The sequence below is a fragment of the Bufo gargarizans genome, chromosome 3 (assembly GCF_014858855.1).
Source record: "Bufo gargarizans isolate SCDJY-AF-19 chromosome 3, ASM1485885v1, whole genome shotgun sequence".
Classification (NCBI taxonomy): Eukaryota; Metazoa; Chordata; class Amphibia; order Anura; family Bufonidae; genus Bufo; species Bufo gargarizans.
Window position 1 is genome coordinate 550,492,406 of NC_058082.1, and position 19,699 is coordinate 550,512,104.

Here is a 19,699-nt window from a genome sequence, read left to right on the forward strand (position 1 = left end):
TTGTTCTCCAATCACCCTTAAAACTATAAATTTTTGAAAATGAAAACATACTTTATTTTAACTTATTTTTGCATCAGAAAAGGTGATCACTGAGCGTCTACCCCATGGTAAGAACATCTGTAACAAAAAGCTGGAATGTGAATATTCGTCTTGTCGTACGCCATTGTATACAAACATCCGTCTAATAAAGCTTTGATTGTTCTACAGTACGAAAGTTAAGTCGTGGCTAGGGCAGGCAGTGCTGGGGTCTACATGGCCAGTTGCACTGAAAACGGTCCAACGGAGTGTTTGATTGATGCTACTGAGGAGTGTATAAACCCCGCCCCCGAGGAGCCTGCATTACCGACAGTCTGGTCTAGGCTGCAAGTCTTATCGACCACAGTCATTAAATCTGCCGATAAATATAGTGATGAGTAACAGCACCATCCGATAAAGTCCATGATAGTTCCGGAGCGGAGAGGTAACATCTTCTAGCTAGTGGTGCGGTTTTCCTATGTCAACTGTGATATTGATGTACAGAGGCTCGTGCTCGATGGAGAGCAGCTTGTAGGTGCAGGAGTTCAGTCCGTCCTTCTTCCAGACCTTGGACACTTTCCTGAGTAGCTGCATCCTACGAGAGAGGAAAATATTCCATAAAACTTCTTGTCATTACACAGTGACCTTCCTGTTGCCACCTCTAAAAGGTCCATACAGATCTCCCACTAGATTGCCCCCTTGTGGTGGCAGTGGGTAGCTGATAATTGTGTGTCCGGAAGAACAGCTTGACATTAAAGGCTAGGGCTACACAGTAATGCAGGAACTCAACTGAGGGAAGACATGCTGGAAATGTACCACAATAATGGAGATTATCATCTACGACACCGCCATATACCATGATGCTCTATGTGCAGTATTATTTAGACATTCTGTAGTGCCGTTAGTAGATAGCTTTACTTTTCAGCTGTTTTTTGGTCACTGTATGGTGGTATTTAAACCATATACTTTGGCACTGTGCAGAGTATAATGGTGGCGGCACAGTACAGCATTAACAACTATGGCGATTATAAAATAACAGTGCCAGTACTGCTCCTTATATACAAAATGCCATTCCACCAGCAAATCCCTGCTAAGTGTGTTTTAAATAATACCGCCATACATTGACCATATAGAACACCTGTATATAAGTGCTATTCAATTATAGATCTAGACAGGCACACTTCAGTTGGGGTAACCCAGAGATGTCTGATTTAGGTCATTCATATATACACTTATTGATCAATACAAATGTAAATTAAAAAAGGATAGGAATATCAGAAATATTAAAAAACAATTCAACCCCAGCTTTAGAATATACTGACATGTAATTTGTCTTCACCCCCTACACAGCAAACTGTGAGGGACAAAAAAAATAGATGTATATGCATATAATAAAATGAGGCAGGCGAACAGTCCCCGTGGACACTTAGTATAGTTTGGTTACAGTCCCCGTGGACACTTAGTATAGTTTGGTTACAGTCCCCGTGGACACTTAGTATAGTTTGGTTACAGTCCCCGTGGACACTTAGTATAGTTTGGTTACAGTCCCCGTGGACACTTAGTATAGTTTGGTTACAGTCCCCGTGGACACTTAGTATAGTTTGATTACAGTCACAGTGCGCTGATTAATAATATGTCCACTATAGACCAGCAGACAGATCCAATAGATACTTTGTATCAGTTTGTAACTGGATGACTCCCTCGTACTCGCAGTGTGCTGGTCTTGTAACCTCTTGTTTATTGTATAAGGCTACGTTCACACTTGCGTTTGGGGATCTGCTTGTGGGATCCGTTTCAGGGCTCTCACAAGCGGCCCCAAACGGATCAGTTTTGCCCCAATGCATTCTGAATAGATAAGGATCCGCTCAGAATGCATCAGTTTGGCTCCGTTCCGCCTCCATTCTGCTCTGGAGGCTGCTTGCAGCGTTTTGGTGTGCGCCTGACGATGCGGAGCCAAACGGATCCGTCCTGACTTACAATGTGAGTCAATGGGGACGGATCCGTTTACATTGACACAATATTGGTGCAATTGTAAAACGGATCTGTCCCCCATTGACTTTCAATATAAAGTCAGGACGGATCCATTTGACTTAAACTTAAGACTTTTTTTTTTTTTTTTTTTTTTTTTTGCACGCGGCCAAGAGCGGACCGTGGAAACCCGGCCGGGATTCCTCCTGACAGCATGAGCGTACGGCGTCATTGGTTGCTATGACGCCGTGCGCTCCCTGCTGCCGCTACAGTACAGTATTACACTGGTATGATCTATACCACTGTATTATATTGTACTGTGGCGGCAGCAGGGAGCGCACGGCGTCTTAGCAACCAATGACGCCGTGCACTCATGCTGTCGGGAGGAATCCCGGACGGGTTTCCACAGACCGCTCTCGGCCGCGGAACACGGCCGTGTGCATGAGGCCTAATGCAGACGGATCCGTTCTGAACGGATACCAGTGTTTGCATTATAGGTGCGGATCCGTCTGTGCAGACGCCAGATGGATCTGCTCCGAACGTAAGTGTGAAAGTAGCCTAAGACACGGTTTACTCAATGATATTTGAGAATCTGTACTCCCTGTTTGAAAGTAACAAAATGTTGCTCCCGTGGCGTCCCATGTGTTTGCTTACAGTGTCTCTCGCTCTCTCCAGCACGGGTAATCGTACCTATATTGCAGCGAGTGGATCCCGGCGTCCCACGTGGCAGCTTACAGCGCTCCCCTCAGGTAGAATTGGCAGTCATGTACAGAGTCCAGAACCCACTTACTCATATATGGAAAATCCATCTCTGAAATATGGAGCGCTCCACCCATGATATGAGCACTATGGTGCGAGTCCGGGCAGGTAAGGCATAGAGCGTTTTTACCAGGTGAGACTCTGAGAGCTCCTGACCACGTGTGACGCCGGGATCCACTCGCTGCAATATAGGTACGATTACCCGTGCTGGAGAGAGCGAGAGACACTGTATCTGAGGGGAGCTCTGTAAGCTGCCATGTGGGACGCCACGGGAGCAACATTTTGTCACCTTCAAACAGGGAGCAGAGATTCTCAAATATCATTGAGTAAACTGTGTCTTAGGCCTCTTTCCCACTTGCGTGGTCCGGATCCGTCGTGTACTCCACTTGCCGGAATTACATGCCGGATCCGGAAAAACGCAAGTGAACTGAAAGCATTTGAGGACGGATCCGTCTTCAAAATGCGTTCAGTGTTACTATGGCACCCAGGACGCTATTAAAGTCCTGGTTGCCATAGTAGTAGTGGGGAGCGGGGGAGCAGTATACTTACCGTCCGTGCGGCTCCCGGGGCGCTCCAGAATGACGTCAGAGCGCCCCATGCGCATGGATGACGTGCCATGCGATCACGTCATCCATGCGTGTGGGGCGCCCTGACGTCACTCTGGAGCGCCCCGGGAGCCGCACGGACGGTAAGTATGCTGCTCCCCCGCTCCCCACTACACTTTACCATGGCTGCCAGGACTTTAGCGTCCCGGCAGCCATGGTAACCATTCAGAAAAAGCTAAACGTTGGATCCGGCAATGCGCCGAAACAACGTTTAGCTTAAGGCCGGATCCGGATCAATGCCTTTCAATGGGCATTCATTCCGGATCCGGCCTTGCGGCAAGTGTTCAGGATTTTTGGCCGGAGCAAAAAGCGTAGCATGCTGCGGTATTTTCTCCGGCCAAAAAATGTTCCGTTCCGGAACTGAAGACATCCTGATGCATCCTGAACGGATTTCTCTCCATTCAGAATGCATTAGGATAAAACTGATCAGGATTCTTCCGGCATAGAGCCCCGACGACGGAACTCTATGCCGGAAGAAAAGAACGCAGGTGTGAACGTAAGCTTTATACAGTAAACAAGAGGTTACAAGACCAGCACACTGCGAGTACAAGGGAGTCACCCAGGTACAAACTGATACAAAGTATCTATTGGATCTGTCTGCTGGTCTATACTGGACATATTAATCAGCGCACTGTGACTGTAACCGTACTATACATCTATACTAAGTGTCCACTGGGACTGTTCGCCTGCCTCATTTTATTATATGCATATATATCTATTTTTTGGCAAGCAAGAGAGTGAATATTTTTGTCCCTCACCGTTTGCTAAAGACAAACGAGTGGTTCACCACATACACACACACAGGCAGGGCTGTCTAATATTGATTGGACCCTGGGCAAAAATTTACTTGGGCCCCCTGGATCCCGCCTTCCCACAACCTTAGCAGGCAATCACGGCCTCCACCACAACACACACACACAAAATCCACACACCGTACAGTGAATGACTGTAAATACTTCCAGTTCTGAAGACTCCAGCGGCTCAGGATCAGTGCTCTGGGCAGCTGGGCTCAGGCTGGAAGTGGGCACCGCTCTGCAGGAAGGAGACCAGGGCTCAGGATCAGTGCTCTGGGCAGCTGGGCTCAGGCCTGGAAGTGGGCACCGCTCTGCAGGAAGGAGACCAGGGCTCGGCTCACCCTAGTGTTACAGTGCACATCAGCACCCCACAGTATGCAGTATAGCACCCTATAGTATACAGCAACCCACAGTATGCAGTATAGCACCCCACACTATACAGTACCCCACAGTATATAGTAGAGCAGTATAGCACCCCACAGTATACAACACCTCACAGTATCCCAAACTATACACGATACAGCCCCCCACACTATACAGTACAGCAGTACAGCACTCCACACTATACAGCACCCACAGTATACAGTACAGCAGTATAGCACTCCACACTATACAGCACCCACAGTATACAGACCCCCACAGTATACAGTACAGCAGTATAGCACTCCACACTATACAGCACCCACAGTATACAGTATACAGACCCCCACAGTATACAGTACAGCAGTATAGCACTCCACACTATACAGCACCCACAGTATACAGACCCCCACAGTATACAGTACAGCAGTATAGCACTCCACACTATACAGCACCCACAGTATACAGTACAGCAGTATAGCACTCCACAATATACAGCCCCCCACACTATACAGGCTCCCCCCCCCCCCACACACACACACACACACACTATACAGCCCCCCCCCCCCCCACACACCCACACACTATACAGACCCCCCCACACACACTATACAGGCACTCCACACAGTATACAGGCACCCCACTATACAGTAGTTTACAGTATATTAACGTAACAGCCCCTGTTTTCTGATGTAATCTTCACACAAAAAAAGCTCCACAGTTAACTTCTGCAACACTGCTGGTAGGACCTGTGATGACCTCATAGCCATGTGACCAGTAATATTGCTAGGTTACTGGTCACATGGTGATGATGTCATCTAAGGTCCTAGATCACAGCTCTAACACAGTACGATGCCTGGACTCAGTGCTGGCAGGCATGGCATGGCAGCACCCCTTGTGTAGCTGACAGCCTGACACCCGGGGCAGTGGCTAGCAGGGCTCAAGAGGCAGCTGCCTTGGGCCCCCCAGGAGCAACTGGGCCCAGGGCAGCTGCCCCTTTTGACCCTTGGTCATTAAGTGTATATGTGAATGACATAAATTAGACCTCTCTGGGTTACCCCAAATTAAGTGTGCCTGTCTAGATCTATAATTTAATTAATCTGGTTTGACGGACGGTGAGTCAAAAAGCCAGAGCACCTTATCCACAGCAATTAAGGAGGTGAGCCGCTAAATTAAACTAAGTGCTATTCAATGTTGAAATAATACCGCCATACAATTAGAGGGGTTGTCTGGGTTCAGAGCTGAACCTAGACATACCCATATTTTCACCCAGGAAGCCCCCCTGATGCTAGGATGCTCCGATGCGCTCCCTTGCTATGCGATAGATCGCGCAGGGCATGGGCTCTTTTGTTTACAATAACACACTGCCGGGCGGAAGCTTCCTCCCGGCAGTGTGTTCGGTGACGTCACCGGCTCTGATGGGCGTGCTTTAGCGCTGCCCTAGCAGTTTTACTGGCTAGGGCAGCGCTAAAGCCCGCCCATCAGTGCTGGTGACGTCACCGGGCTTCCTGGCAGCCCCATGGAGAGCCCGATACGTCACCAGATCTCCAAAAAATACCTTTGCCCTGTGCGATTTAGCGCAGGGCAAAGGAGAGCATCGGAGCATGAACTGCTCCAATGCTCAAGTCAGGGGGGCTGCCGGGGTGAAAATGGAGGTATGTCTGGGTTCAGCTCTGAACCCGGACAACCCCTTTAACATACTAAACCGTGCCTGACAGCACAGCATATGGAGGAAAGGGGCACTTTCCAATATAATGCCAGTCCTGATCGTGAGAGACATGAAGAAAATGATGACTAGAATAGAGGAGGACTGGTCATATATAGCACCATGGGGGACATATGGGATGGTATCAGGTAAGACAATAACGTGGGGGTCAGGACTGGCATCAGAGTAACAAGAGCGGATTAACATGTACGGCAGACATGGCGGAAGACTGCTGGCTGGCTGTTTTTGGGGTGGGTGTCAGGCAAGGGTGTTGCAGTAGTCCACCTGGGCTGTGATAAGAGCATGGACTAGTACTGTGCATCATCTTCTACTTCAGGAATGTGGATGGCGATGAGAGTCCGGAGGAGACAGACAGGAGAAATAGTCCTCAGGAGGTGTCATCTATCTACATAGCACCCAGTGGTCATACACTCATATGAGGCATGACACATCCTCTGGTGCCATATAACGCTCATATAATCATCAGTGACCGGTATCTACTCCGCCACAACTGGTCTTCTCTCATAATCACAGGGTCGTCTCCAGGATCTGCACCATCTCCTCACCATACAGACTCTTCTCCATGTGAAGAAATTCCTGCTCTTAGCTCAGGAAATACCAGGAGACTCCGCACATGTGTCCGAGCGACCAGACCCCGGGCTTATACAGCCACATGTGATAGAACTGAAATATCACTCTACAAGTCTATGTGCCCAGGTTATACCAGCTGTACAAATATAACTATATACAGGAGATGCCCAGGTTATACCAGCTGTACATATATAATTATACAGGAGATGCCCAGGTTATACCAGCTGTACAAATATAACTATATACAGGAGATGCCCAGGTTATACCAGCTGTACATATATAATTATACAGGAGATGCCCGGGTTATACCAGCTGTACAAATATAACTATATACAGGAGATGCCCAGGTTATACCAGCTGTACATATATAATTATACAGGAGATGCCCGGGTTATACCAGCTGTACAAATATAACTATATACAGGAGATGCCCAGGTTATACCAGCTGTACATATATAATTATACAGGAGATGCCCGGGTTATACCAGCTGTACAAATATAATTATATACAGGAAATACCCAGGTTATACCAGCTGTACATATATAATTATATACAGGAGATGCCCAGGTTATACCAGCTGTACATATATAATTATATACAGGAGATGCCCAGGTTATACCAGCATGGTCCATATCACTGTATACAAGAAGGTGTATAACTTATACCAGCTGTACATATATAATTATATACAGGAGATGCCCAGGTTATACCAGCTGTACATATATAATTATATACAGGAGATACCCAGGTTATACCAGCTGTACATATATAATTATATACAGGAGATGCCCAGGTTATACCAGCTGTACATATATAATTATACAGGAAATACCCGGGTTATACCAGCTGTACATATATAATTATATACAGGAGATGCCCAGGTTATACCAGCTGTACATATATAATTATACAGGAAATACCCGGGTTATACCAGCTGTACATATATAATTATATACAGGAGATGCCCAGGTTATACCAGCTGTACATATATAATTATACAGGAAATACCCGGGTTATACCAGCTGTACATATATAATTATATACAGGAGATGCCCAGGTTATACCAGCTGTACATATATAATTATACAGGAAATACCCAGGTTATACCAGCATGCTCCATATCACTGTATAGAAGATGAAGTATACTGCGTATTATAAAAGGCCACAAACTCACCTTTCCTTGTTGATCTCATTGCCTGCATCTCTGGTGTGAAAAATCATTGTGTATCTGGCAATTTCTGGAGGAGGCCGAACAACCGCCATCTTTTCAAATTCTACCCTGTAAGAATATAAGAGGTAAGAGCCAATGTACCCCGAAGAAAATGTAAACTAGGGTAGTATTATAGTAGTTATATTCTTGTACATGGGAGCAGTATTATAGTAGTTATATTCTTGTACATAGGAGCAGTATTATAGCAGTTATATTCTTGTACATAGGAGGCAGTATTATAGTAGTTATATTCTTGTACATAGGAGGCAGTATTATAGTAGTTATATTCTTGTACATAGGAGCAGTATTATAGTAGTTATATTCTTGTACATAGGAGCAGTATTATAGTAGTTATATTCTTGTACATAGGAGGCAGTATTATAGTAGTTATATTCCTGTACATAGGAGCAGTATTATAGTAGTTATATTCCTGTACATAGGAGGCAGTATTATAGTAGTTATATTCTTGTACATAGGAGGCAGTATTATAGTAGTTATATTCTTATACATAGGAGCAGTATTATAGTAGTTATATTCTTGTACATAGGAGCAGTATTATAGTAGTTATATTCTTGTACATAGGAGCAGTATTATAGTAGTTATATTCTTGTACATAGGAGCAGTATTATAGTAGTTATATTCTTGTACATAGGAGGCAGTATTATAGTAGTTATATTCTTGTACATAGGAGCAGTATTATAGTAGTTATATTCCTGTACATAGGAGGCAGTATTATAGTAGTTATATTCTTGTACATAGGAGGCAGTATTATAGTAGTTATATTCTTGTACATAGGAGCAGTATTACAGTAGTTATATTCTTGTACATAGGAGACAGTATTATAGTAGTTATATTCTTGTACATAGGAGCAGTATTATAGTAGTTATATTCTTGTACATAGGAGCAGTATTATAGTAGTTATATTCTTGTACATAGGAGGCAGTATTATAGTAGTTATATTCTTAGGAGACAGTATTATAGTAGTTATATTCTTGTACATAGGAGCAGTATTATAGTAGTTATATTCTTGTACATAGGAGGCAGTATTATAGTAGTAATATTCTTGTACATAGGAGGCAGTATTATAGTAGTTATATTCTTGTACATAGGAGGCAGTATTATAATAGTTATATTCTTGTACATAGGAGCAGTATTATAGTAGTTATATTCTTGTACATAGGAGCAGTATTATAGTAGTAATATTCTTGTACATAGGAGCAGTATTATAGTAGTTATATTCTTGTACACAGGAGCAGTATTATAGTAGTTATATTCTTGTACATAGGAGGCAGTATTATAGTAGTTATATTCTTGTACATAGGAGCAGTATTATAGTAGTTATATTCCTGTACATAGGAGGCAGTATTATAGTAGTTATATACTTGTACATAGGAGGCAGTATTATAGTAGTTATATTCTTGTACATAGCAGCAGTATTATAGTAGTTATATTCTTGCACATAGGAGGCAGTATTATAGTAGTTATATTCTTGTACATAGGAGCAGTATTATAGTAGTTATATTCTTGTACATAGGAGGCAGTATTATAGTAGTTATATTCTTGTACATAGGAGCAGTATTATAGTAGTTATATTCTTGTACATAGGAGCAGTATTATAGTAGTTATATTCTTGTACATAGGAGGCAGTATTATAATAGTTATATTCTTGTACATAGAAGGCAGTATTATAGTATATTCTTGTGTATTCTTTATATTTATATATTACTTTATATTCTATAACATTTTTTATTGTTATATCGACGAAGCTGTGAAGGGGCTTATTTTTGTGGGACAATCTATAGGTTTTATTGATACCATTTTGAAGTGTGTGTGACTTTTTGATCATATTTTATTACATTTTTTGGGCTAAGCGAATTGATGAAAAAGGGGTGAATAGGCCACGTGACTATTTTTTTGTCCACATATTTTATTAGTTCAGGCATTTCGGGATGTGGTGATGCCCGTGATCATTATGTTTTTTTTTTATTTAAATTCTGGTGAAAGAGGGGTGCTTAAAATTTTTGCATTTTTTTAACTTTTTTTTTAGGAGGCTATAATATGCAACATTCTGATTTATTTCAGCTTAGGGTACTTTCACACTAGCGTTAGAAGAATACCGCAGGCAGTTCCGTTGCCGAAACTGCCTTCCGGATCTGGAAATCCATATGCAAACAGATACCAATTGTTTCCGAGTCCGAATGTGGATCCGCCTGACAAATGCATTGAAACCGTAAAACCGGAACCGTCAATTTCCTGAACACGTGGTACCGGATCCGGCATTAATACATTTTTAATGGAAATGAATGCCCAATCCGGCATTCCGGCAAGTGTTCCGGAATTTTGCCGGAGAAAATACGGCAGCATCTAAATACCGCAAAATGGACGGAACGGACGACATCCTGATGCATACTGAACGGAATGCTCTCCATTCAGAATGCATTAGGACAAAACTGAAGCGTTTTTTCCGGTATTGAGACCCTAGGACGGAACTCAATACCGGAAAACTTTAACACTAGCGTGAAAGTACTCTTAGACTGTAGTTTATTTGCGGTTATCCTACGGAGCTCTGCAACCTGCAGGCATCTATAGGAACTGCAGCTCTGATACGCTGGGTTTCTTCAGACATCCAGCGCAGAGAGAAGGAACGGCTCACCCGATTGCCGCATGGGGGGCCCAGTCCTAACCTGGAAGCGCATGCTTCTGGTTTTTCAGCATTTAGATGCTGTGGGCACGCTTATCCACCGCATCTAGAGTGTTAAATATATGCAATCGCCATTATTGACCGTTGCAGACATTATCCCCAGGCCTCTGATGCTTGATACATCGAGCACCTTCGAGCGCCATATTTAAAATCTTTACTTCTGGGGTTAAAAAGTGAAGAAATTATGGACTCCAAGACCTGCCGCAACATCCTGAAATGACTGAGCAGCGTTGGCACTAGAATAGCTTCCTGCAGTGACTCAGCTGTCATCAGGCAGGGAATGTGCAGTTATATGGCGGCACTGGTAAGATAAGCAGTAATTGCAGCAGACTTTACCTCAGGTTCCTATCTGATTGTCAGGAGCCATTATGATCCCTCTCGTCATCGGTGGCATTTTAACAACATACGCATTACAGCACGGACACTATAACCTGCGTCTCCGAGTCCACGTGAAGCTTTGGGAGCTGGACGTCTTTGCAGGCCACGTACTGTTACTCGGGAGCACGCTCTGGCCATTTTGTTCACGCACAGTAGAGGAAAACTCCCTCTAAGGGATCATGCACACGACCGTATGTATTTTGCGGTCTGCAAAAAAAATACGGATGACGTCTGTGTGCATTCCAGAACAGCTGACCCCTAATAGAACAGTCCTATCCTTGTCTGTAATGCGGACAATAATAGGACATGAAATACGGACATAAGGGCTCATTCACTACGGGGTGCTTCCTGGGGTTCCGTTCCGCGCCTCTGCACCGCTAAAAGATAGAAGTTGCTCTTTTTGCGGAACGGACGGATCCGCATGCGGCTAGGCCACTGTTGGTGCCCGTGCATTGCGGCCCGCAATTTGCGGTCCACAGCACGTGCTTCACGCAAGCCTTAAGGAATGCACACAGAGTAACTTCCGTTTTTTTTGCAGACCCATTGAAATGAATGGTTCCGCACACTGTCCACAAAACGGATCGGACACTGAAAGAAAATACGTTTGTGTGCATGAGCCCTTAAAGGGACATTCCAGTAATAACTTTACTTATCTTCCGCTGATGCTGCATTACAGGATATATTCTTCTCCATTCACACATAAAGCTGCATCCAGAAATGTTCCAGCTGGGGATGCTCAGAGGTCAGTAACCCAATCAGAGCTGAGCCTTTAGGTCACATGTCTGGCAGCTGGGTGGAGCCAGAACTATTTCTTTCCAAGGACAAACAGAATTTTTGTACATAGATACATGGATATTTAGAAGTCCTCTCTATGGAGGAGCAGTAATCTACATGCTGTAGCTCCCCCCACAGGCCTTTACCTGTATCGCAGGTCATCGTCCTCGCCGCCCCAGCCCCAGTAGTTGTTGGAATAGCCGTTCACCTTGGAAAATTGTTTCCGGGTCATGGCAGTGACTCCTCCAAAGTAGCCTTTATACCATAACCTAGGAGGAAGAATGGACGGGAGTCAGGGGGGCAGTCCAAACAGGTTCCCAATTCTGTGGAGGTTGATGTCCTATTATATCTTGATAGGTGCCAGAGCGCCATTTTGCCGACACAGATTTCCAAACCCCCTGTGCAAATTCCAAAATGATAAACTGACTGCCTGCAGCCACCACCAGAGGGAGCTCAGGAGCCTATCATTTATACACAGGGAGAGATTTATCAAAATTGGTGCAACGGAAATCTGGCTTAGTTGCCCTTTAATTTTCCAGGGGAGCTTTGAAAAAGGAAAGTTGAAACAGATTGGTTGCTATGGGCAATAAAAAGGAACGGAATGTATTCTGGTGACTCCGTCCCCTTCAGTTCAGTTTTGTCCACATTGACAATAAATGGGGACAAAACTAAAGCGTTTTCCTCCAGTACTGAGATCCTATGACAAATCTGAATAGCGGAAAGAGAAAGCGAAGATGTGAAAGTAGCCAAAGCTCTGTATCAGAAATAGGAAGCCCTGAACTGTATGAAAAATGAGAGCAGAACGTTGGATCTAAAACCCACATGATCTTGTATCTATCTATCCATCCATCTATGGCTTGTTTCACACAAGCGGCAGGGGACTCTGGCTGCCTCTCGGCGTGCGCTGCCGTCGAACGGAGTGGCAGTCCGCGGGCACACGGTCACTAGCGGCAGCAAGGATCACCCGCCGGAACAGCCTGCCGGAGTTCCCTGCCACTAGTGTGAAAGTAGCCTTATCTCATATCCCGCCCCCCTCTCGCTTTCTCTCATCCCGCCCCCCTCTCGCTTTCTCTCATCCCGCCCCCCTCTCGCTTTCTCTCATCCCGCCCCCCTCTCGCTTTCTCTCATCCCGCCCCCCTCTCGCTTTCTCTCATCCCGCCCCCCTCTCGCTTTCTCTCATCCCGCCCCCCTCTCGCTTTCTCTCATCCCGCCCCCCTCTCGCTTTCTCTCATCCCGCCCCCCTCTCGCTTTCTCTCATCCCGCCCCCCTCTCGCTTTCTCTCATCCCGCCCCCCTCTCGCTTTCTCTCATCCCGCCCCCCTCTCGCTTTCTCTCATCCCGCCCCCCTCTCGCTTTCTCTCATCCCGCCCCCCTCTCGCTTTCTCTCATCCCGCCCCCCTCTCGCTTTCTCTCATCCCGCCCCTCTCTCGCTTTCTCTCTCCCGCCCCTCTCTCGCTTTCTCTATCCCGCCCCTCTCTCGCTTTCTCTATCCCGCCCCTCTCTCGCTTTCTCTATCCCGCCCCTCTCTCGCTTTCTCTATCCCCCCCTCTCAGACTGTTCATTAAATTACCCATCATGTGCTACGGTAACAGTCAGTAATGGCCCCTCTGTTCACCTACTCTCTGCATACCAAACATTTCTATATCTTTCCTCCACCACGGTAATTTTCATGGACCTGCAGAGAAAGATGTCTTTGTGTTTTCTCTAAGTATCCGCTTCCATGATGACAGGCGGACAATGGAAGTCTTCATCTACCAGGAGTGAGAACAGATCTGGAGGGACACCCCCATCCTCCTTACTTGTATCCGGTGGCATTGCGGCCCACCACCAGGTGTTTTGGTTCACTGTCGCAGAGGTAAGTGTTAAAGTCGTTCTCCGGCACCAGGTCCACGTCGTGGAATATGAAGCAGTCCCAATTGTCTTCTTTTAACGCCTCCAAGTACCCAACGTTCAGTAGCTTGGCTCGGTTAAATTTCACATCTCCAGCCTGCAAGACAAAAAATAAAGCACAATTCTGCACCTTCAGAGCTGAAATCTCTTCTGTTCTGGCGATTTGCATTCTGGGAAGTGTCCCCTTTGCACCAGGCACTGATGCACAAAACAAATAAAAATAAATAAACACTATCTGCCCCCTGCATCACCGGAGCACAGTAAAACGGTTAGGGGAGTATTTCAGGACAAGCTTGCTTGTCCAGTAAGAACCAGTATAACTGGAAAACTCGCACCTCTACTCTATTTTCCCACCTGATGAATGATGTAAATGGCGTAGTCCAGCTGCTGCCTCTGGAGGAACGGGTGTAGGTTATCGAGCAGGTAAATGAGGTGTTTCTCCCGATTCCGGTGCGGGATCAGAATGGCTACTTTCTGCTGGGCTCTGCAGGTCTCTGGCTGGTAGTAGCCATTGCTCACCATAGGATACTTCTTCTGCACATCCTCCAGACTTAGGTTTGGTGGAAACGTTAGCGGCACAATCCCCTCTGTAATAAAAAAATATATATTCATATCCTTCATGACTACGACTACACAATCTCACCACAGTGGCCAGTGATTGGCTGCAGTGATCACATGGGGCAGCAGCTGCAGCGGCAGAAACAAGGCACCAGAACTGACTACCAGACGGTCAATATCTGACACCCACATTGGGTTAGCACCCAGATTTACCCCGACTCTTAAAAGGCAAAGGATTCCAATATTGCACCGTACTTGTACATTACTAGGCAGGACTGTTCTAACTGGTGACAACCCTAACATGTGATGTGGCGGCGGTCACAATGGTTGTCAGCCAGCGTTCCTACAAGCAGAAGAGAATTACGGGCTGAACAGAATAAAGTCCTCTATAGGGTGAATATCCTCGTCATACACATGGCTCCCCTCCCCCGCTATGCCCTCGTTCACAAAAGGTTAATCGCCTATTAAATGCCGTATTTGCTCAGAACCCTTTATCTGGATATTGATTTTAGAGTTGGTTGATATGGGGAGTGACATGGAGCCCTGTGAGAGGAGGGGGTGGACGGAGGTATGTACAGCACCTACAGGACATCGGGATAGGTCCACTGCAGCCAATGTGTCCTGACAGCTGCGAATCCGAGAAAACCCCAGTGAGGTCATCGGTAGGGTATAAGTATGGTTCAAGGCGTGCCATTTGCGACTTTTTCACTATAGTGCCAAATCTTAAGGATAAGTTTGGCCCTTTGTGTTTGGATTCCTCGCTATTTTCAAAATCTCTGCTTGCCGTCAGTGAACGGACCAATCCTTCCGACATCCAGTGATTAAAAATGTTGCACAGGCCTAAGACTTCTCACCCCTGTATCCGGTCTAGGCAATCCTCCGCCAGCTAAACACACAAGCAGCTGAAATCTCTCTCGTCCTGATAGTTTGCTACAATGTATCAGTGCAGGCAAAATGTATCCATCCGCAAATATTTCAGATATAGGATAAACTGCTTGAAATCAAATCACAAACTTTAAGGGGTATTCCAAGAATATACGCATCAACAAAATATACGTCCGTCCGTCCGTCCGCCCCCCTTATCCACATCTCTGGACACAGAGCTTTTATATTATATATTTATTCTCGCTGGCTTACTTTAACCCCTTAAGGACCCGCGCAAGGTCCGCTGGGTGCTAAGGGCAGGATCAGGTCAGGGGGAATCGGGGCACCATGGCTGCTCTTACTGGCAGGGGTAAGGGCATTATGGTGTCTTTCCACCCCAATGCAGCTCCAAGCGCTGCGACTGGCCGGTCAATGAAGACCAACACATCAGAGCGCCTGAAGCTGCGGGGGAAGCGTGACCTGTGCGGAACTAGTCAGCATCGGTCTCCTCCGAGGTCAGGCAGGGGACTCCAGTGCTTGGCCAGCGCTGCGAAAGGCAGAGAGGTTCTGTGCTGCTTGTTGGTACTTGTGGTGCACCACCACTGCTTACTGGTATCTGCGAAAAGAAGAAGAACATCTGCTGCAGTGATTTTTTATTTTTTTTTGCAGCAGAAGTACCAGATCCCTAATCTACCCCCCCCCCTTCCCAAGCCCTAATCCCTGTCCCTATCCCCCACTTATATGTTGATTTTTAGATCAGTGTTCTTTTTCTTGTATCTGCAGTACATTTTTATACTGCAGTGTCTGCACGGACGCACCACACATCAGCTTGCGTGCGTTCTGCAGCCCTGAGCACCAATAAGTACCTTTTTTTTTTATGGTCACTTTTGTGATTTTTTTTGGGGTGTAAAAACAACATTTAGTGTAAAATAGAAATCAATTTTAAGTAGTTTTAGTGTAGATTTTTTCACGCACATAATATCTGTATGCGTGCGTCCTGCACCTGCTGAGCGCTGATCAGAAACATCCATTTTGTGCATGCATGCATCCTGCAAATTTATTTATTTTTATACTTTTTTTCCTCTAATCCTTTTCTCTATATTTCAAATTTATTACAAGCCTCTTCACGTGTGAAAACACTACATACACTAAATAAAAGGTTTACACATTTCACACCCCAATAAAATAAAATAAAATTGGCCCGTCCGTCCCAACGACTATACTCAGCTGAAGAGGTATACGCCATGCTTGCCTTCGATATGGAGTCTGCCAGTGAGGGAGAAGAGGATGCCACTTTCCTATACTCCTCTACCCCATCATCACCATCATCCGCTGATGAGGGACCCTCTAGAAGGCGCCCCAGGGTATCAGTGGAGGTATCCCCCCAGAGTGACCCCATATGGACCCCACCCCCTGCCGATTATCAGCCCCAAACTTGAGGGCAGCTCCAGAATACAGATAGACTCTGGACTTCACTGAACTAGATTTTTCAAAAACTTCTTCTCTGAAGATTTTGTAAATGTAATGGTGGCCCAAACCAATTTGTAGGCCCAACAATTTATAGCTCAGAACCCTACCTCGCCATACGCTAGACCCCTAGGTCGGACCCCAGTAAGTGCAGCAGAGATGATGACGTTTTGGGGACTCGTGCTGCATATGGGTGAGGTAAGGAAGCCAAACGTCAGACAATATTGGAGTTCGGACATTTTCCACCAGACTCCAATTTACAGTCAGACCATGACCTGGGAGCGTTTTGAGTCTATTCGGAAATTCCTACACTACAGCAACAATGCACAGCGCCCACCCCAAAACGACCCGGCATTTGACCGTCTGTTCAAGGTTAGGCCCGTCCTTCACCACATTAACACCAGGTTTGCTGCGGTGTACACCCCTGATAAACATGTCAGTGTAGACGAGTCCCTGTTACTTTTCAAAGGGAGGGTTAGATTCCGCCAGTTCCTGCCTAGCAAACGGGCAAAGTATGGCATAAAGATTTACAAACTTTTGTGAGAGTAGCTCCGGGTACACCCACAAGTTCCGCATTTACGAAGGAAAAGGTTCCAGGATAGAACCCCCAGAATGCCCCGCCATCCTAGGAGTTAAGCCGAATGCACACGACCGTGGGACACGGATGTGAGTGGTCCGTGGTATCCCGGCCTGGCATCCTGCTGAGAGCAGGAGCGCACGGCGTCATTGGTTGCTATGACGCCGTGGGCTTCATGCCGCCGCTGCACTACACTGGTATGATCTATACGAGTGTATTACTGTAGTGCAGCGGCCGCACTAAGCCCATGGCGTCATAGCAACCAATGACGCCGTGCGCTCCTGCTCTCAGCAGGATGCCAGGCCGGGATACCACGGACCGCTCACATCCGTGTTCCACGGTCGTGTGCATTCGGCCTTAGTGGGAAGCTTGTGTGGGGCTTACTGCACCCACTGCTGGATAAGGGTTACCACCTCTATGTGGAGAACCATTATACAAGCATACCCCTGTTCATGCTAGTGGTTAAGTACAAGGACAAGAGGGACTAACGCCAGCTCCCCCGCTCCTGTACGAGGTACCACAACCCCCACCCCCGAACCAGTTTGTATCCTGGACTACAACAGGCACATGGGAGGGGGGGGGGGACTTTCAAATCGAATTCTGAAGCCGTAGAGTGCCACACGAAAAACGAAAGTGTGGTACAAAAAGCTGGCAGTACACATTGTACAGGTGGCAATGTGCAATGCGTACGTGCTATTTCACTTGGCAGGCCAGACAGGAACGTTCCTCCAGTTCCAAGAGGTGGTTATCAAGGCCCTAATTTTTCAAAGCCAGGCCGGGGAGGGTCCCAGTACTTCAGGAAGTCATGGTGAATCCTTAAAAATGTTCGTACGAGGGTAACTTCTTGGGGTTTTTAATTTTTGGGGAACTCAGGAATTTTTTTTATGCGACATGGCACCTAAAATCCATGTCTGCCAATTTAGGTTAGCAAAATCCATATTTTGCTGTTTGCCTCTAGAGCCCTGCTGTGCGCCCATACATCATTTTTTGAGCACATATGGGGTGTTGCCATATTCGGGGGGGAAATGGGGAACAAAATGTGGGGTGCATTTTGTCCCGTTACCCTCTTCTCTTATTTCCGTGAACACTAAACGTGACCCTTGTTTAACCCATCAAATAAGAGGCAGGAGCGGCTCGGCTAGTAACCCCTATGAAATCAATCTCGATGTTGCTTATCCACACCCTTGTTCTGCGCAGCAGGGTTAGAGAGTCATTACAGATCACGTCTGCCTCAGTCTTGGTATTTCTAAAGTGTTTAGTGTGGTTATAGCACCATCTAGTGGTGTTCCCATTATTACACTCTGTTTTTCCTGTTACAATACTACTCCATTGTGGGAGTACAAAGCATTCTGGGAAAGAGAAAAGTCTCCAGTCTCCAGGACATAGTTCAGAGCTGTCCTTTTGCATGTCTCCTTCTCAAACTCCACCATCCTTGTATAAGCATATCTGGTGAGAGATCTACTTTTGTTTCAGGGACATGATGTTATGCAGAGCTGTTCAGCTAGTTGTAATTGTTATTCAGGGAGTTATAACTGTTAGATGTTAGACATGTAATCCTATGTATAGGCAGCCATTTTACCATGGGCTTTCACTGTTAATGCAAATGTTATAGTACATGCTATCTTATACATGTTATTTGCGTTCTTGCAGTTTTATCAAACAATCCTGTTTTACCAATCAATCGTATATAATCAATCACATATGTACGATCTGTTGACCAATAAACAAGTTAGACTACAAAGAACAGTCCTCTTATTTGGAAGACAGGAATGGTTTATGCTGAATGTCAGACTGCACACTGTGTGAACGTGTATGAAGACGCAACACCCTTATAAAACAAGTTTAACATGCTTATTACAAGACATCACAGCGCTTTAGTGTCAGGTCAGAGCATGCTGAGAGTTGTAGTTTCGCAACAGATGGAAAGCTACAGGTTGGAGATCACAGGTGTAAAGGATAATTAAGGATAATTAAAGGGGAACAGGGCGGTTATAAGGGTTGTGTAGGCAGTATATAACGATTACCTATCCTCGGGAAGAAATCACCATGTGACTGGTGGGGGCCCGACACCTGACATGCCCACCAATCACCCGTTTCACGAGGAGGCAGCACTCCATGCGAGCGCTACTTCATCTTCTTTACACTGCCCGTTGTCTCGGAGGCACAGTGTAAAGGCTTGAACGGTGCGAGTCTTTGTAATTACTCTGCACCGCCTCTGCAATGGAGAGGACGCACAATGTAGGCCTCCTGCACACAACCGTATGGTTTTGCGGTCCATTTTAAACAGATCAGTTTTTCAGTTTTTTTTTTGTTTCAGTAGTTTCCGTTCCGCTGTTACATTTTTCGGTTTGGCTTCCGTTTGTGATCCGTTTTTTACAGATCGGAAACATACAATAATGTTTAAACAGTAAGTACATAAAAAAATTGGGCTGGGGATAACATTTTCAATAGATGGTTCCGCAAAAACGGAACGGATACGGAAG

The 19,699-nt window shown here is 45.7% G+C and overlaps 1 protein-coding gene across 6 annotated transcripts in view; it reads right to left on the reverse strand.

Annotated features, from left to right (window-relative positions):
• B4GALT4 (beta-1,4-galactosyltransferase 4) overlaps positions 1–19,699 on the reverse strand; it is a 46,103-nt gene continuing 26,404 nt past the window's right edge. For all 6 annotated transcript variants that reach the window (XM_044284102.1, XM_044284101.1, XM_044284100.1 and 3 more), the window contains exons 3-7: positions 14,105–14,337; positions 13,660–13,847; positions 12,008–12,130; positions 7,973–8,077; positions 1–610 (exon numbers count right to left, since the gene is read on the reverse strand). In XM_044284102.1, coding sequence (XP_044140037.1) covers positions 475–610; positions 7,973–8,077; positions 12,008–12,130; positions 13,660–13,847; positions 14,105–14,337 — 785 coding nt within the window. In that variant the 3' untranslated portion in view covers positions 1–474. The remainder of the gene's footprint in view (positions 611–7,972; positions 8,078–12,007; positions 12,131–13,659; positions 13,848–14,104; positions 14,338–19,699) is intronic.